This window comes from Rattus norvegicus, chromosome 4 (genome assembly GCF_036323735.1).
Source record: "Rattus norvegicus strain BN/NHsdMcwi chromosome 4, GRCr8, whole genome shotgun sequence".
Lineage (NCBI taxonomy): Eukaryota > Metazoa > Chordata > Mammalia > Rodentia > Muridae > Rattus > Rattus norvegicus.
The window spans coordinates 91,243,361-91,264,240 of NC_086022.1; the positions used below are offsets into that span (position 1 = coordinate 91,243,361).

Here is a 20,880-nt window from a genome sequence, read left to right on the forward strand (position 1 = left end):
GTTACAACTAACAGTAAGATTTGTGTTTTCTATATTTGCTTTGAGAATCATGTGAGTTAATATTGTTATATATTTTCTGTCTAGTATTCCCGTATTTAGGGCATGTTAACCTTCTGTTATGGAATCTTCCATTCTTTAGTCATTCTTACAGCAGCTGTGTAACCTAGTCAACAACCCTGAGCTTAGCTCTTCATGAAACACATAGATACTTTCAAAGATTTGATAATAATTTTTTTGTTCTGGGTAAGAAAGAAGTCCATATAAAATTTGGCTTGTATTTAAAATATAGAAGGCCATTACCTGTAATTGTGCATGAGAAAGCAGCTCTATTGTTCATAACATATTTGAACTCATATATTGTTTTATATTATATATATATATATACATATATCTTACAGACACACACACACAATTGTTGTAAAATGTAAGACTGAGTTCTTGATAAATTCTCTGAATCCACATACAGACTGTGGCCTGACTAGAGATGTTCATAAAGAGCCTACAGTAAAAGCTAGTACTTCTACTCAAGCCCTGAGACCGATGTTACACAAATTATCATACAAATAACTCAGAAAATGAGTTGCGTGCATCAGCAGTTCAGAACAATGCCCAGTAAGGACACATAAAATCCAGGTGCTTCTGAGTCCCTTGAGCACTGGGATTCATGGTCCAGAGACCTGAGTACATCTTAGGGATTTGTGATAGCTAAGCTGTGGCCCTGCTTTCAGCTGTTTTTTTTTTTTTCCTCTGTGACGATTTTCCTGCCAAGAAAGATACAAAGAACATATTGTTAAATCTTAGGTTCAAAAATATTGCCACAGTAAGCCTTATCATATTGTTCTTCTGGATTCAAGGTCAATTCCTCTTCCGTTCATCACACTTTTCTAAACCCAGCTATTTTATCCTTGTCCCTCTCTCTGGTCTTCTTTGCCCATCTCAGTGAATCTTTCCATTCATTCACGATTTCAGTATTTATATAATAGTTGCCTGTTTTTCCTTTGTTATATCAACATTACATGCAACAGACATTCAGTTTACCAGAGCGTGAGCACTGACCCTCGAGCATGATTCAGCCAAATTCTAAGTTCTGGGGTCAACCCCACAAACTAAATAAAGTCTGTATCTTCCTTTCATACTTAGCATTATCAGTTGGGCTAGAGATAATGTTTCCTCCAACAGAACTATGTGTTGAATATGACTTATTGAAGGATATATAAGGGAATGACTAAGCATGCTTTTAGGGCTGGAAGGAATCTTGTAACTTATTCTGCTATTAAGGCACAACCTCCGCCATGCTGACATATCTGTCACACTTCAGCAGAAACTGAAAACCAAGCAATGCAGTTCCTTCCCACACAGCTCCTGAACAGGTCACAGAGTTGACTGTGACAAATTTCAGGAGCATATCCCTCACACATAAAAGCCAGCTTAAAATTCTAGTTCCAGCAATTTTAGATATGGACATTTAAACAAGTTATTTTTATCTGTTATAGGTGTTCTTCAGGAGACCACATTAATACTGTCTTTATTATAGTAGTAATGTGGGGAGTAAGTAGGATTATGTCTACCTGGATCATACACCTTTTAGATAAATACCACCTGTGTGGTTAAGAATATGTTATACTTATATCTTAGATTCACATACACACAAAGCCTATAATTGAGTACTATTTGTGTATTATATCCACTGTTTTATTCAAATGTTGTAATTTATTCATTTTTATTCTGCAATTTAATTTTATAAATAATATTTTCTCACATTCAAGCCACCTCTCTCTCTCTCTCTCTCTCTCTCTCTCTCTCTCTCTCTCTCTCAAATCTTATATGAGAGGAAAAGTAGATCAGCATAATTTTGAATCTTGGAAAACTAAAAAGTAAAGTTTGAAATGAGAGCAGTTATCCTAATTTCAATTTACACCAATATAACTTATTTCACACAACTTAATTTATCTTCTGGAAATATAGATCTTTTTACTGTAATCATTTAGGAAGTAATAGGAATGGAAATAGATAAAAAGTATTCTAATATTATGCTTTAAATCTGGAATTAAAGTAAGTTCTAACCTTGATCTAGCTAGAAAACATTATTCACAGAAAAAATATCATATCTTTAGAAACTCCATGACAGATCCTAATTTAAAATACCAGTAGTGAAACCATTCATACTTTCTTTGCATATTCAAAACACCCTTTTAGCTATTTTGAATATAATACTGACGACAGAATTATGGATTTATATTACTACCAAGGCTAAATGACTACTGCATGTTAGGAATTATTCTAAGTACCTTATTTATAAGTCTCAATTCTATTTAATGTGAATCAAATAATTTTGTATCAATTGCTTTCTTCTCCAGATCTCAGAAGTCATCCAATGCTGTCTATAGAATGCAGCATAAGATTGTCACCTCATTAGAATGGAGATGCTGTCCTGGATACATAGGGCCAAACTGTCAGCTCAAAGGTATATGCCAAAATAACATCATAATGACAGGATGCTGAGAAACGAACTATTTTGAACTAAGGAAAATTAGTGAGAAGCCAAACATTAGGCCTGTTGCTGGTTTAGAGCTTCCTGTGTGAGAATCACCCACCGTCTCATAACCTGCCCTTTCCTTGTTCTTTGTGATGGTTTTAGGAAATAAGTAAGAGGATTTCTTTGCATTGTTTATTCTTAAGAAAGACACACCTTCTAGAGATTGTTACAAATTTTAGTTTATATTTTAAATAAATACGACTAGAAGTAACCCATATAAAACAAATTATACAAGCCTCTGACTTTATTCGGGTTCAACTACTTGATGTAATGGGGCTGTGAATGAAAGGAGCCATTTTTCTGAAGCTGAGTCTTCAAGAGTTTTCTGGTGGAAGGCTGATCAAACACACAGTAACCTGCTATGACCTAACATCTATGTGACTGCTATTTTGCTTTCTCTTTAAACAGGTTTTCTTTGAAAAATAAGATGTGGCATCTGCATTCATATTTTAAGTGAATGAATATTACAAGAAAGGGCATTAGTAGTGCTGGGGAATTCAATCAATAGTGTATGAGGTTATGATTAAAAATTAATGTATTTGTGGAGAAACCATTATGAGTCACATTAAGAAACAGAAAATCATATAAGGGAGCTCTAAGAATCATGCAGTTTAGTCGGGGATATTATTCATGCCTGGCCAGCCCATGCAGTGAGGATCTGTGGGCAGCTCTGAGTCTGGTTTAAATTTCACAGATAATGTAAAATCAAACACATTTTCAGATGGTAGCGTGAGTGCTTTACCATTTACAGAAAACATAGTCCGTATTAAAAATATTTGGAAAGGAAGTGGTACAAAATATTTTAAATAGATGCAAATATGCTTTCAAAGAACTCATTTTTATTAAGTGTGAAAATATATTCAAGTGTTACCGTGCATTTGTTCCTTACTTAGGTTTCTTTTTTTTTTTAATGTTATTTAAAAAGCTTGAGAATAGTAGTAGAAATTATGTTTAAGGTCTTTGTTCTCTTTTACATGAAAGATACTTTGATACTATTAACCTTATGATTACTTCTTAAAGATTAAAATACTGGTTTGCAAAGTGTCTTTTTAGAAACGTAGATTATCATTACACATGCCATTGCACAGAATGGCTGACTGCAGGTGGCAGGGAGCAAAGCAATGGATCAAAGCATGTTACAGGCTCAAATGCTGAGAGCTGTGCCTGCCCCCATTCAGCCTCATGTACTTGCTAATCGATTCTTAATTATTATAGCAGACTGCATACATGTAGATGGAAAAGAAGCCACAGAAATCCAGGATGGTAAATATTAAAAACAAACAGAGAACCAAGAAACAAAACAAAGTGATAATTTGAATATTTGCTGTGTACTGACATTCCCTTCTTATGGGGACAACCAAGTGTTTAAATGTAAATTATGTATGTGCTGTAGTTAAACTTACCTCAAATTCTTCCTAAAAGCCACCTGTGGGTGGCTTTAATATTAGATTTGTAGTTTGTTGTTCCAATACATTTTAGAAAACAAGATCTCACAAAAGCTTCAATAATGACCTCCTGTCATAATCACTTAATTAAAGCTACACAGAAGGTCATATCTGCTCATTATGCTGTTATGAGGAGGCATTTTCTTATAGAAATATATGTGAAAATAAGGCCAGGGTGGCAGGTTTGCCCAATTATTTCAAATTGTCATATGATCGATTCTAATGTAGATTTGATTCCAAAAGGATGTCATGTTGCTCCGTCAAAACCCTGGCCATTTGTCTCTTACTTTTATTGTAGTCCACCAAGTACTTGAATTACTTTATCTGTGCAACTGATACTAGTAGCATCAAGAGCCACTGCCACATGTTGCCCCGAACCATTGTTCACTAATTCTCTCCTGGTTTATTTTTTCCTTCACACTTTCCCACTCTGATACCTACCTCATAATGCCTCAAGCTGTCCGCCTGCCCATTGCCACCAGCCTTTCATTTTATACAGTGGATCAAGTTGTTCCGTGAGTGTAGTGTTGGACAGCGCTGCCTTTAGTGTATTGTGTGTACTGTGTGGCAGGCTGCCTCAAACAAGACAAGAATAGTCAATCTGTTCCATTCTTTAAAGCTCTGTTAAATCATCTAGTTTGGTTATGTAGAAAGCTGAATGTGTAGATACAATAGAAATCATTCCAGGGCTTGTTCCTCAAAGTATCACAGCATTATTTGTTCATAAAAAATTTGTAAAGTACCACACACACTTCATAAATCTCTGCTTCCCAAATTAGTTTTATCTCCAGAAACAAAATTAATTTTATAATATAAATATGATAATTTCTTTTGAACTCGATTGCAGTGACAAATGTTATGATAAAAAAAAGCATACAATGACTATCAGTAGTCTGTTGGCAAGAGGAATAGCCACCTCTTCCCAGCTCTTCCTCTTTCTGAAACTTATCCTCTGAGTGTTTGCAAGAGGTGCTGCCCGTCAGTCTTGTGGGGCGTGTCTTCCTGACTCCTCGTGTGCTCGTCTGCTATGCGTGTGCCTGAGCACAAGTTATCAGAACACAAGAGTTCTATTTGCAGCCTCCTTTCTAAATAGAACAATATCAAAAGGAATCATGTGTTGGTGGTGGTAGTGTTTTGGGATTTTTGTTTGTTGGATGGTTTGTTGTTGTTGGGTTTTGTTTTTTTAGTTGTGTGGCAAGAACTTTTGGAGAAAGAAAGACAGCGAGAGAGAGGGAGCAACAGAGAGACAGAAAGAGAGAGACAGAGACAGAGAGACCGAGAGATGAAGAGACAGACACAGAGACAGAGAGAGCGAATAAAGAATAGAGGACAGATCTAACATCAAAGCATTAGTTTTCACTTCTGTATGGCTTCTGGTAATGGACACAAATCTTTCTTCTTTCCCTTTAGGAAGAATATTTTATTTTGCATAAATTGTATTAGAGACCATTTTAAGTGGCGTGTAGTAACATACCACTTAAGCCTGAGATGAAATTTGCAATTACGCACTTCTCCAGTAGATGTCTCTAAAATATTCTGAAGTGGGAGAAGGAAATTATGATTTGCTACTATATAACAAAAGAAAGTAATTTCTCTTCAGTTGCTGTTGGATTAGAGAGGGTTCTTTTGCAACAAGTGCTCTAAACATTAGAGCCTACACAGGTTTTTTTTTTGGAACCAGAAAACAAATTCTATAAAGTTACATTTAAAAATATCTATCACAGATATTATGAATACTGAAAAGATATGTGCAGATATGGAATCAACTAACCTCTTATTGTACATTACAAAGACATAACAAGTATTTTACTTTTCAAGTGTAAGAATATTTTGCCACTTATAAAACAACCATTGAATTTGTATTTTAAATACATAGTTTCTTTTTTATTGGATAGTTTATGTATTTATATTTCAAAGGTTATCCCCTTTCCCAGTTGCCCCTAAATATATAGTTTCTGTAGTGAGATTATTTTAAAATGAATTCCAAACTGATCAAGCTGAAATTTAGCCTTTGTAAAAGAGGCAAATTATGTGTTTCTTATATTTTCACAAAACTGGTTCTTTTCAGTATTGCTCAATGAGCATCTTGCTCCATAATGTCATATAGCTTTGGGCTAAAGGATATTGACCCAGAGTCTTTGAAAGCCGCCCTGCATATTTCAGTTTACCTAGTCCATCTTCAGGTGCACGCTGAGCATCTACCCTGCTTTTCACCTGATGCTGCACAAACAGCTGGAAGTCAGTGTCGTCAAGGAAAGGCTTCTGGCAACAAGCAGCCAAGAGGCAGCATCCTCCTTCTGAGATACCACTAATGACTTCCTCCACATGGCTCAAAGGGCATAAGAAAAAAATATCTTTAAAAATGCAAATAAGACCTGTCTAATTAAAGAGGAAAAATACCTAATAAGAAAGCTGTTGCTCTGGACACCTGCTGACCTTAACTCTGAGTCCTTGATCACTAATGTCAGAGGCTGCATTGCAGGCAGAAGCATAAGACCAAAGGAGCACAATTAAAATCTGAGGTTGCCTTTTAAACATAAGTGTACACTGTCTTTACAGTTTATTGGCTTAAGTCAATCCTTTTCTGAAGCTGTGTCTGTCACATAAAGAGGACAAGGGAAAGAGACCTAGAAATTTACACTCTACGAAACCAAACAGTCTGTGTTTATGCGAAAGGGAAGACAGATTACCCGGAAGCCCTCGGCAGTCCTTGTGGCAGAGAATACGTCTGGGGAGACAGAAAATTTTCTAAAAAAAATAAAAGAACATCGATCAACCTGGCTCCTCATCACAGGAGAGTAACAGACTCTGTCAGAAATCCTGTCAGCTCTCTGCAGAGGCTGGTCAAAATCCTAGAGTGAATTGGGATGAATGAAAGTATTGAACTTGAGTTGACAAACACAGCCAGGAAAAGATAACATGAACTCTTACATTTGTAAAGCAGGCATTTCAAGTTTTTAACAACCTTGACAGGGAACAAATTCCTAAGCAGAAAGGTTCTTATAACAACCAGATCCTACGGATCTTTATGTGGTGTTAAACTGCCTTCAGTTTGGAGGACAATTTTCTTACCTAACTCATATGGGAGCACACATACATTTGATTTTTAATTTTAATAATCTTTTTATTGGATAATTTTTTATTTATTTACATTTTAAATGTTATCCCCTTTCCCAGTTTCCCGTCCATAAACCCCCATACATTACCAGCTACCCCTTCTTCTATGAAGGTGTTCCCCCACCTATCCACCCACCCCTTCCCGCCTCCCCGCCCTGACATTCCCCTATACTAGGGAGTCAAGCCTTGGCAGGACCAAGGGCTCCTCCTCCCATTGGTGCCCAACAAGGCTGTCCTCTGCTACATATGCAGCTGGAACCGTGGGTCTGTCCATGAGTACTCTTTGGATGGTGGTTTAGTCCCTGGGAGTTCTGGTTGGTTGGTATTGTTCTTATGGGGTTGCAAACCCCTTCAGCTCCTTCAATCCTTTCTCTAACTCTTCTATTGTGGATCCTGTTCTCAGTTCAATGGATGGCTGCAAGTGTCTGCCTCTGTATTTTTTTGTTCAGATCAGTCTTTTTAAAACTTCACCAAAATGTGGAAAAAGATTCAATTCTTTACCATAGAGGAATTGTTCCTCAAAGAGTAGAATATATTAAAACTAAGGAATTTTGCTTGATTTTTCTGTGCATTTTTCCTTGTTCTGGGTTTGAGGTAAGGTGTCTTGTAGTCGGGCTTGAGGCAATTGCCTGTAGGCGTAGCCATCTCACTGAACCTGACAGATTTCTTTCCTCTTCCAACTTGTAATTAGCTGAACAGTGGTTCTCCTCATGTTTCTTGGGTTCTGTTTTAAGACTTCTGAGTTCTCTAGCCCGTCACCACATATTTCTCTGTTTATAACACAAAACTCTTCTTTCCAGGATTCATGAATGATATTTAATGCTGTTTTTATTCTAAGGTAAATAGAAAATTAGACTTCAGCGTTCAGTGTTCTCTTCCTTTCTGTTCCTCAATTTACCTCATAGCTGGGCTTCTTACTTCCAGAATATTTAGAGTTGGTTTAAACTAGGCAGTACAGGAACAACTATGATGGTAGGGTAAATCCTTCCATTCATCTTAAATAGGCCCCTCCATCCATAGAGAGCACATGGGGTAGTTTGAATAGTAATGGCCCTGATAGACTCATATATATGTATGCTTAGTCACCAGGGAGTGGGATTGTTCGAAAGACTTAGAAGATAAGAGGCATGGGCCTGTTGGATAAAGTCTATCATTGAGACACCAGGCCCACTCTTTCTTTCCTTCCTTCCATCTGTCTGTCTATCTATCAAGATATATATATCAAAATATATGCAATCATGCTTCCCACCAGGATGATGATAGACTAACTTCTGAAACAGTAACCGCAACAGAACAATAACTAAGGCAGCATGCATGCATCACATATGTGTGTCTGTATCAGACATAAGACTGCCAGGTTTCTAGTCCTAGCAAGATGCTAAGTGTAATGTAGTGTTATAACCCCTGTACTAATGTATATGGTATGGCACATCTGATAAAGAGTAAAATAAGCGGGTTTGATTTTGTTGTCATTAAGTAATCGTGTTTGAAACACAGGTTAACTTTGGCAAATTATATTCAGACTATGAGTACAAGAGCTATGGGAAGAGATAATGGTAGTGTTCAACCATTTTCTCACTATTTAGTGATATTAATATATAAACTATAGTAAGAATGAATTCCTTATTTTCTTATGTTAACACATATATTAGCCACAATAAATATAAAACCACACGTCATATCACAGAATTCATAAACATAACCCACTCACACTAATAATCCCTAGTGACATTTGAAGCCCCCTGGATGCTGCATTCTTTTTCTTTGGCCATGGGTGACACCAGAAAAATGTACCATTCAGAGAAATGATTAAACGTAAGAAACTGCTATGACTGTCTCTGAAGAGCTCTGTGATGGTTTGCATATACTTTGCCCAGGGAGTGGCACTATTAGGAAGCACTTGTTGGAATAGGTGTGTCGCTGTGGGCGTGGGCTTTAATACCCTAGTCTTAGCTGCCTGGAAGTCAGTATTCTGCTAGCAGCCTTCAGATGAAATGTAGAACTTTCAGCTCTGCCCACACAATGCCTGCCTGGATGCTGCCATGTTCCTGCTCTGATGATAATGAACTGAGCCTCTGAACCTGCAAACCAGCCTCTTTTAAATGCACTTTCACTTTTTCTTGCTATGCTCTAGCAGCAGAAAGTAAGCAACAAGGAAATAGAAAGGCCTTTGCTACCATATTAGTTTGCCCTGCTATCAGTATTTACAGTTTTGGTCTACATCTTCGCTGCTCAGAGAAGCAGGGGGCATAGGAAGGTGTGCTTGCAGAACATGTAGATCCCCAAGGGGTTTGCAAGCTTTAGCCTACATTAGAACCATGTGGCCAGCTGGGTCAAAGAGAGATTGGTGACCCACCACAGAGTTCTTTAAATTGGGTTAGGGCTGCAGGCTCAGAATCTCCCAGGGAATGTTCTCATTCTGCAGAGACTCAAATTTTGCAAACGATTACTTTTCCCTTTAGCTATGCACTTGAGTGAACAGAGATGGAAATTGTCAGAAATGTGTTTTATTATACCATACACGGAGAAGCCATGGCAGGAGAGTTACTCAGTTACTTCGTAGATACCTTTGCATAAATCAACTTGAATTTAGATCATAAGAACCTTATTTCTGGGGCGTAACAGGAGATTAATCTTTTTCCTCCTTATTCTAATTCCCAAATAACTGTATTTCTAAACTCGACATCACTTTCTTCAACTAAATGAGTCATCAGTATTGAAACAAACTGTACAAAGGGGAAATTCATTTATTTATCCCAAGCCCTAGAAAAATAGCAGTGCATAATTCAATGTAATAATGGAGACAAACACAAATTAATAGCAAACCATGGACATGTTTTAGGGAACAGGAAAACTTAGGGATTGTCGGCATGGTCACATGTGCATCTGGAGGGGGGTCGTTAACATGCACTACAAGTACAGTTGCATTGTCACAGAATTTCACAGAGAAAGAAATCCACTAGACAGCAAATGAGTATTTGCACATGTCTGTGTGCAGGCATCATTGAATAAATTTGTCCATTCAAAGCCTGTATATTAAAGATGTATTATTTGAGATGTTCAGTATTTTAAATGAGTCTCCTGAAAATTGTTTTCCTAGGGAAGTATTATATAAACATTTACAATATTAGATTTTTAAGAAATAGGGCTTCTTAAATATAGATATAAGGATTTTGTTTTTATGGAATGTCACTGTCTTTAAGGGTTGATTACCTTGGAGATACACCTGTAATTGTTTAATTGGACCATTAGTTTATTAGAAGCCATGTATCATTTTTAAATATTGGGACAATCTATTTAAGTGGCACTGTTAATTAACTCACTGATTTGGGATTAGGAAAGTGTATACAGCTTTAACTCCTTACAACAGGCACCAGCTGGGAAATGCCTTATTGAAAAATCAGTCCACTTACAAGGCTGCTGCTGTTTTTACCATAATGGATTGTAAAGTCCACTCATATCACAGGCTGTATCTTCAGAAGCTTCAATTCATTTTTTGCCCACATGAATTTCGGATATTTTTTTCAAGACTGAATTAGAGCTTTGACTTCTGAGTGCATGTGGTATTACACTGTCCTACAGATGGGGCGGAGCAGTCTGCTCTTTATTACGCTTCGATACACAGGAAAATGAATGTCAGTCCCATTATCACGCAGGACTGGGAAACAGGAGGCCCTTCCAATGCTAATACTTGATACTCTCTCTGTTTCTGTCTAGCGGAAGAACGGCAGCAGTTAGTGCACAGTAACCAGGCTGAAAGTCACACAGCTGTTGACCAAGGAACAGCCCAGCAGCAGAAGCAAGACAGTGGTGACCCAGGTCGTAGACTGTAATTACTGTAACCTGTGATTGTCAACAGCATTTCAGTGGTGATGATTAACTTGCTTCTTGGTTCTGTTATGTTTTTGCAAATTGTTTGGAGAAACTGCATTGGGTTGCAGGTTTCAGGTGAAAAACCTCAATCATACATCCCGGTGACCTGGGGAACAGAACAGTGTTCCGAAAATAAGCGCAGCTTTTGTTTTCCAAACAGTGAGATCGTTGAAGAGTCTTGATGTCGAAGGAACAATTTCACTTGCATTAAAGAGAACTTGTGACCAAGATTTTGTACTGATCAAAAGCCAGTCTGAGACGTGTGTTCTGTCCAAACACAATCCTTTGCTATCTTACGCTTAACTTTAACTCCAGAACAAGGTTGGCTAGTGCCAAGAGCACCTCTTCAAGAATATATTTGAATAGAGTTTGGTGAACAAAGAAAGACCTTCAGTTGAGAAATGGAATTTAAAGTGATCTCCTTTTTAAAAAAAATGCGATAGGTCATCATATTAAAAGCAATATGTCAGATTCAGAAAAACAAACATCATGTTTTCATCATGTGAGAAATCTAGATTTGCATATACTCACAGATATATATATATATATATATATATATAGATAGATAGATAGATAGATAGATAGATAGATAGATAGATAGATAGATATAGGTATGTATATATACATGTATGTATATATATACAGAACAGTTTTCTTATTGTCATGCTTTCTGGTATATACATGTATATATCAGAAGGCATAATGGATGATAGTAGGGGAGCTCCTTTGGGAGGAACAAGGAGAAATCTTCCAGAAGGAACGTGGTGACAAGGAAAAGATTAATGAAACTTTAATATGAGTGAAGTATGCTGATAAATGTGCAGGAAGTGCCATAATGAAATCTGCTGTTTTGGATGATAACTCAAGAAATCAATCTTAAAAGGTGAATTTGGGTAATGTACCTAGAAATCGTTCTGTAATTTATATTGTGATTCTATATAAAATGCCATCAAGTCTTTAAATCTGTACAATGCACATGTAAAGGAGCAGTGGATATTGTTGCTGTACGGAGTGATTTGCTCTAAATTGGGATCTGCCTCTCATCGAGGAATAATACTTCAGTAAGCAATGAAACACTAGGACTACTACAAGGCACATATATATAAAACGACATATTTTTAGTGCTGGGACATGATTTAAGAATAGCAGTGACCATTAGCTGGGTGATACCAACCTCATTGCTTTGGCTTTCCGACCTTCAATACTGTTATTTATTCTGAATGTCTAAGATTTTTTTAAGAAAGTCAAATTATGTAAATTAAAGACAATATAACATAATATTTTTATAAATGTATCCCATGAAGTTGCTTCATCGTTCATGCTGCCACTCACTGTAATATGTATTTTTAAATCTATAAGTACACGTATGGTCTACTTAAGTTTCCTTTGTACAACATCAATTTTTAGAGGTTTTAAGTCTACACGTTGAATGGTCCCAATGTTCTCTCTTCTACATGCAGCCATGATTCATAAAATGGCAGAGCAACTGAGCCAGCAGGAGAGGAAGCTGATGCTTCTGCAGAAGAAGGTTGACAATGTTTCTCTGGCGGCTGGTGACCTGAGGAATGCATACCTATCCCTAGAAGAGAAAGTCAGTAAGGACAACAGCAAGGAATTTCAATCTTTTTTAAAAGGTAAAAGTAAACAATATTAAAACTGCATTCTCTTAAGACACAAAAAAATTCCTCACCGATATTGTCTCCTGACATTTGAGAATTTTGCTTTAAATGAAATAACCAAGAAAAGGGTATTTTAATCTGGCAATTGAGAATACATAACTTGAAAATAATTGAAAATTGTGCATTGCTACCCAAAGACTATTCCCTGGACTCTGACCTCATAGGTAGCAATGAATAGCCTAGTAAGAGCACCAGTGGAAGGGGCAGCCCTTGGACTGGCATAACTTATATTTAGCCATAGTTAGGATGAGCCCACAAGTCTATCAAGGTTGTTAGAAAGGGTGACCCTGGCGTTGCACAAAGGAACACCCAAAAGGGAATGCGACAATTACAACCTAAAACCTTTAAAAGACTAAGTATCAATAACAACAAACAGAATAATATTGAAGTTACATGAAACAAGGTCACATTGAGTTTAGAGAGCTGCCCTACAGAGGCATTAACATAAAGCACGATGACACATGTTTTGCAAATTCAGAAACAGCTAAATGTTTCTTTATTGATGAGTAGTAGAAAGGCAGATGGAAAAAATGTGAGCAGAAAACACATTTTTAAGTTAATGCTCTGCTTTACATCTTTTCAAACGCTGCTATGATTTTGAGATTTCTTCTGTGATTTTCCTCATGATACCCTAAAGAACAATAGCTGAAAAGACAACTATATTTTCATCTTGTCCTCATAACCTTCAGCAAGATCCATAGTGGTCTTATCTATGCATAGTATTCCTAGGCTGTCAATCATACTCTGACCTCCGGATCATGTCGCTTTGTGAGAGTTGAGATTAAACATCTATCAGCAATTTTTTTCACCTAGCTAATTCAATGAGGCTTTTTATTTTTTTCTTATCAATCTTGAAAGCGCTGTGGGTTTCCAATGTGTAATTACAAATTCAAAAATCTAACCCTCACTGGTACATACATTTTCTTGTACACTATCAAATTTTGGAAGCTTGAGAATTGAAAATAATTTCAACTTACAAGAAATGATAAAATTATTCTGTGGACTATAGAGACCTGTTTATACTATATAGACATACTATATAGCAATGCCATACAATGCCCTTACATTTTTTAAGTTGTCATTTTGCTATCTATATAGGATATATAAATATATTCATAAAAAAACTTGTTAAATAAATGTGGAACTGGCAAAATGCTAGCCAATACTTCTGACTTGTTAACAGATAAAAAGACAGAATTGTTTTTCTGTATAATTTATCTCTATTTAGCTATTCAAACTTTTCTAACTTAGCTTTTCTTCATAGTTTGCTGCCATGGATTAGTGAATGATATTTCATGGTTTTTATATTTTTATTCTTTTATGCTTTTCTATACTTCGCAACTGTACATCTATTTAATACGCTACCATGGATGTGGTTTACAGGATTTTTTTTGTTCCAGAATAATTAATATCAAGACTTTCAAGAAAGATGTTTTGTTCTTCTAAAATTTCTCAATTACAATACTTCATACTTGAGTATTTGTGCTTGCTACATACATTTTAAAATGTGAGACCATGGATCCAATTCACCAACTTTATGAACTGTCTACCTAACAGCCATACCTTAAGTGGTGATGACCCACAGTGTGGTACTTTCTTTTTAAAAATCTCATATATGATCATTGTACATCTTTCGGTAAATTTTAATGAATATTTCTTCTATTTATAATTCTTTGTAGCTAGACTTTACAATTATGTTTTATTTTTCCTGTTGTTTTCATATGAGATTTTTTTTGTTGTTGATTGGTTGGTTTGTTTGGTTTGATTTTATTTTAAACTTTTCAAACATTCTTTCTATTTATATCATTTGGAATAATTCAGGCCATTTTGCTTCATCTCTATCTCCTCTCTTTTCTCAATCCCTTTTCTTTCTCTCTTTCTTTTTTCCTTTCTTTCTTCCTTTCTTTCTTTCTTTCTTTCTTGTTTCACACAATCTCAATGTGTGAGCAGATACATTTCTACATGTTGGAACTACTATCATGTGTTAATTACCGGCAATTTTTCTTTTCTTTTATGCCAAAAGTTAACATCATGTTATAAACATATCTTAAATTCCTGTTGTAATGTGAGTGTCTCTCATTCTGTAAAAACAACTAATTTCACTACCTGATATTTTAAGCCATTTTGATGTTTTACAGATATTTATATTTCTTTCCACTTTTTAAAGTTTTTCTCTGTGACTTGTGAACACGCGTGAGTCCACAATGTAAGTCTTGCACCTAATTACTAGACACTTGACTATACAGTCCCATACTGATACCAGGTATTTACTCAAACAAAAATCCCAGCCCCACCTGTTTTCACCACAACTAGACCTGGGATTGCTGTAAAGCAGAGTCTGTCACTGCAAGGAATAGCAGTTCCCTTTTGCCTTTCACCTTTAGAATCATTGCTGTACTCTGTTTATGTGTTCTACATGGTAATTGACTTTTATGTCAGATTTCTGTTAAGAATGTGATTATCTCTTATGAATTCTAGTATTTTTTTCAAATGTCATAAATCGACATGGGGAGAGATTATTTTCATTAATACATATAGTTAGTGTCTGACTTTAAAACTTTAATCTCTCTACAGATACATCTTTCTGATTAAAACTATGTTAAAAGTATGTTTACTATTTGTTATCTTATTCTCCCTAGCTCTAAAATCAAAGAGTATTGACGATCTGCTAAAGAATATAGTAAAAGACCAATTTAAAGTCTTCCAAGATGACATGCAGGAGACTATTGCCCAGCTCTTCAAGACTGTGTCAAGTCTATCCAAGGACCTGGAAAGTACCAGGCAGGCAGTTCTACAAGTGAACCAGTCCTTTGTTTCAGTAACAGCCCAGAAAGACTCTGCATTAATTCGAGAAAATCAGCCCACGTGGAAGGACATCACAGAACTAAAGAACAGTATCACGGACATCAGGCAGGAAATGGCCTTGACCTGTGAGAAGCCTCTCAAGGAACTGGTAGCAAAGCAATCTCATTTGGAAGGCGCACTAGAACAGGAACACTCACAGATTGTTCTGTACCACCAATCCCTCAATGAAACTCTCTCTAATATGCAGGAAGCACACACGCAGCTGTTATCAATTCTACAAGTATCAGGAACAGAGAATGTTGCCACTGAGGAATCTGTCAACAGCAATGTCACTAAATATGTATCTGTGCTACAGGAGACAGCAAGCAAGCAAGGTCTGATGCTGCTGCAGATGCTCAGTGATTTGCATGTCCAAGAGAGCAAGATTAGCAACCTCACCATCCTTTTGGAGATGGAGAAAGAATCCGCCAGGGGAGAATGTGAAGAAATGCTATCTAAATGCAGGCATGACTTTAAGTTTCAACTCAAGGACACAGAGGAAAATCTGCATGTGTTAAATCAAACGTTGACTGAGGTTATCTTTCCCATGGACATCAAGGTGGATAAAATGAGCGAGCAGCTGAATGATTTGACATATGACATGGAGATCCTCCAGCCTTTGCTGGAGCAGAGGTCATTGCTTCAACAGCAGATTATACATGAGCCAAAGGAAGACACAGTTACTCGCAGAGAATTACAAAACCTGATTGGTGCGGTCAACCAATTGAATGTTCTTACCAAAGAACTTACAAAAAGACACAACTTACTCAGAAATGAAGTGCAGAGTCGCAGTGAAGCCTTTGAAAGGCGCATCAGTGACCATGCCTTAGAAACAGAAGATGGCCTGAATAAGACAATGATTGTTATAAACAATGCCATCGATTTTGTTCAAGATAACTATGTGCTAAAGGAGACATTAAGTGCTAAGCCATATAATCCCAAGGTTTGTGAGTGTAACCAAAACATGGATGCTATTTTATCGTTTATTTCTGAATTCCAGCATTTGAATGATTCTATTCAGACTTTGGTCAATGACAATCAGAAGTATAATTTTATTTTGCAAATTGCCAAAGCCCTTACAGCTATTCCTAAAGATGAGAAACTAAGCCAGTTAAACTTTCAAAAGGTTTATCAAATGTACAATGAAACCACTTCCCAGGTGAGCAAATGTCAGCAAAACGTGAGTTATTTAAAAGAACATATGCTCGCAGTAAAAAAGAATACAAAAGAGTTTGAAACTCGTTTGCAAGGCATTGAATCTAAAGTGACCAAGGCACTCATACCATACTATATTTCATTTAAAAAAGGTGGTTCACTATCGAATGGAGATCCTGATCTTCAGCTGAAGGTATTAAATACCAGATTTAAGGCACTGGAAGCCAAATCCATCCATCTTTCAGTGAGTTTCTCTTCGCTTAATAAAACTGTCCATGAACTTTCAATGGCATGTTGTAATGCTTCTACAAGTACGTATGGGCAGAATGCTTCCATACCCATGTGGACCAAAGGCTCTCTGACAGACAGTCAACGTTCTCTGAAAAGTCTGACAGAACTTGTGGAATCAATAGTTGAAATGAAAACTCAAGCCGTCCTATCTAATTTAACTTGGAATGTTGATCGATTAGTATCTGATAGTCTGGCAAATATTGTCAAGCCTCAGAAGCAGATAAAACTGCAGAAGAAACCCAACACACTTAAGAAAACAGTGAATATGACGACCATCCTGATAGGCAGAACACAAAGAAACACGGACAGCATTACACATCCTGGTAAGCTGGAATTGAAAAACAACTTTGAACCTCTTTCATGTTATAGGGTACATGCTATTGACCAGATCCTAATGTATAGCCAGGCTGAGGCATGGAAGGCACCTACTTGTACTTGAGCAGAGTAGGGAAATGCAAGGTGACTGATATACTCTATCACATCTGACTGAACATGTTAGATGTCATTGCACAGATGTATTCTAATAGATGTTGTCTACATGTTTCAACTCTTTCTTACCAGAACACTATAAAATAATTAAATTTTCCCTTAAAAAGCATCTCTCTATATCACCAGCTAAAGAAATTTATTATACAATGAGTTTCTAAAATAAGGCCATAAATTAATTTGAACCTTAGTGGGTAGAATTTGAAATAAGTTCTCAATAAATATCTCAAAAAGGTGAGTGCCTAAAGGGACTGTTTAGAAATTGGATTTAAGTAGACTCCAGAAGGCAACGGAAGTTAAAAAAAACAAACAAACAAGAAACCCTGCACTTATATACAGTTTTGTAAAGTGTGAGATACTTGTAAAAGTTCAGAGCAATGCTTTAGCTGCAGTGACACTATGATTCAGAAGCTCGGAGCTGCTGCACTTCCAAGCACTGTCTCACAGACCAACACTGGGACACAAGTTAGCACTGTGCTAATTAAATGTGGGCCAACACAGTGAGGGTAGGCAGAGACTTGGAAGGGGAGTTGAAAACTGCTGTGATAGTGTAATCAATAGAACACAGGAGCAGTGGAAAGAGTAGGGACCCAAGAGTCAGGTCTTAGTGTAACACAAAGTTTCTAGTTTAGTTTGTAGACTTAAAAAAGAACACAACAAACAAGCAAAACAAAACACAATCTCCTTCTGTATCTATTTCTTCTGCTGAAATGAAAGGATTGTAGTCCTTACTCTACTGGGTCACTGGGAGACATGTACTGCAGATTGTCACCGGTGAGAACAGCCACTGTTCACAGCCTGGATGCAGGGCATTTGCAGAGGAGAGAAATGCATTATGAAGTCGGGAAACTCTGTAGTGAGAGGACCGCAGTGCCATCAACAGATATATCTGACTTCTCTCACTTGAGTGATTGACTTGATACTTGAATTTCCACTGATAGGAAATAACACAGCTCTGATTTTTATTTTACTGATTGGAGCCTTAATAAAACTCCTTGCTATTTAGTTACTTATTTATTTATTGGTCAATTTTTATAGTCTTATTTTCTGAGGTTAATAATTAAAATTTCTTTATTGCATCTCAATTAAGACACCAATAATGCTGCTGCCAAGACAATAAAGAAGCCTTGGCCCAGTTCCACGCGTGCTATAGCAATCCCTTTCAGTGAATTCACTTTCTTAGGAATGGGTTCTTTCAAGTAGATCTGTGTTTGATCATATGGTAACCTGGCCCTGCTGCTGTAGACTATAAACTGGTGGGACAAACAAGGACTAGATAAGGCAGTAAAACCAGGGATGGTGGCTAAAGTACCTCAAGGCCTAGAGGATGACTCACAGGGTAAGTGCTTGCTATGAAAGCCTATGGGTCTGAGTATAAGGCTCCAGAACCCATGAAAACAGCCAGGCATGGCTGTGAACATCTATAACCCTAGCACAGTGGACCAGAGACAAAACAGGTCCCTGGAGCTCACTGGCACACTACTCTAAAAGAAATGTTGATATCCAGGTTCAGTAAAGAGACCCTGTCTCAAAGAGAAAGACTGTGAGCCATTGAGGAAGATATCTGGCAACACCCCCTGGCTCATTAGTAACATACACACAAGTGCACATACACAAACATGTATACTACACAATACACATTGGAACACACATAAAAGTAAAGAAAGAAATTGAGAGAGAGAGATATCAATATAAAATAAAATACTTTGTCTGATACACCTTTATATCAGTTGTTCTGTACATCAGGAAGCACATTGGCTGTTTTGCTCTGTCCTTTACACCTATCTTAACCAAAAGCACAAGATGTAGTAAATTTCTCTATGCCATTTGACTTTTGATATTGTCAGGTAAAACCTGCACTGTGTTTTCTTCCATATAACTAAAACCAGGGGATGAAACCATCACTTCTAGAACCTCTTTGTCATATTATTTATATCAGCAATATTTACAAAATATGATTTTGAGAGAAAAATCTGTGTATCGGTTTTAATTTTTATAAATGATAATTTACTTTGAGGTCTGGTGCTAATACTATACTATTTTACATTTTTTAAAATTAACATTCACTCACTTCAGGCTTTGTACTAGATAATATTGATTTATTCAACAACACCTACAAGACAAGTATTAACATCTTACTTTAAAGGATCAGGAGGAGGCATAAAGATAAACCACAGTATCTTCCAGTTATCAGGTGCCCTGATCTACTGCCTCAAGCTCCATCCTCAGGTGCAGGGATGGGAGACAGTATTCATCTGTCTTCTTCTGCTTTTCTCTCCTGCATCACATACTCTTCAGAATATGGCTAATACCTAGCATTTCATGTGGTCAAAGTTGATACTCCAGGGAGTTTCCATTATCAAGGATTTAAAGACCAGCAGTGCTGCTGCTGAAGTCAAGGTACTGTTTGACTTTACTGTGAACTTGCAGCAGGCACTTACCAAAGTTGCATGAATTATTCATGAAATCTGATTCTACTGGTTGTAGTAAAAGGTAGAACCTACATTCAGTTATGATAAAAATAGTATCTACCAGGTCAATGCTGAGAAGCTCTTCTGGCTTAGTCACCAAATACTTGATTTGTTTCTAAACAGTATTCAGATAGATTTCAAAGATTTTTGGTTTTGTTTTAGTATTATGTTTGAAGTTTGTTTTGTACAGCAATTGGCTGGCTGCATTCTCAACCCTCCCTAAAGTCTTTATAGAATTGTTTCCTTCTAGAGTATTTTCTATTTAGATGATTTCTATACTACTTAGAATAAGACTTTTAAGTACACATTAAGATACACTATATTTGATAAAAATGACCTCTGTTTAAGATGACTAACTGTAAATCCCTTCAGTTATGAAGACTGATTGAATTTAGAACTCACCACCTATTTTAGAACATCTGAGAACCACACACATTCGGGGATCCTCCGGTATAACTACAGTGCCTGCAATTAGTTGGCTAATTGCAGAGAGAGAGAGAGAGAGAGAGAGAGAGAGAGAGAGAGAGAGAGAGAGAGAGAGAGAGAGAGAGAGAGAGACCAGCTATTGAAAAAGAAAAAAGAAAACAAAAAAAATGTAGGAAGACTCAGAAAATCCACCAACAGGCTTCTTTGTGTTCCTTACATGAAGGAGACAATGTCTTTATGATCTTTAATAAAGTAAGAAAAAGAGTAGTAGAATGTACAGTATAATTCTTCATAGAGAAGCCCCTTGGCTTTCAACAACTGTCAGTGAGCCTGCTATGCTTAGCAGGCATAGAGAGGCACCCTCCACAAAGGTATTCACTTAGAAGAAAGACCAAATTCTAAGCACAAAACAACTATTTAAGGATGATAATTTTTCCCAGTTTAATTCATATATATAGCCCTTCTTTTCCTTTGCAACAAACTTCTTTTTTGTATTTTAGTTAATATATATGATTTATACAGAACAACAGCTTTCAACATAATACTTTCATGCATGC

The 20,880-nt window shown here is 36.7% G+C and overlaps 1 protein-coding gene across 3 annotated transcripts in view; it reads left to right on the forward strand.

The window, feature by feature from the left end:
- Positions 1-20,880, forward strand: part of Mmrn1 (multimerin 1) — a 75,401-nt gene that overhangs the window by 37,899 nt on the left and 16,622 nt on the right. For all 3 annotated transcript variants that reach the window (XM_006236596.5, XM_001071128.8, NM_001427207.1), the window contains 4 exons: positions 2,358-2,464; positions 10,816-10,917; positions 12,432-12,605; positions 15,290-17,263. In XM_006236596.5, coding sequence (XP_006236658.1) covers positions 2,358-2,464; positions 10,816-10,917; positions 12,432-12,605; positions 15,290-17,263 — 2,357 coding nt within the window. The remainder of the gene's footprint in view (positions 1-2,357; positions 2,465-10,815; positions 10,918-12,431; positions 12,606-15,289; positions 17,264-20,880) is intronic.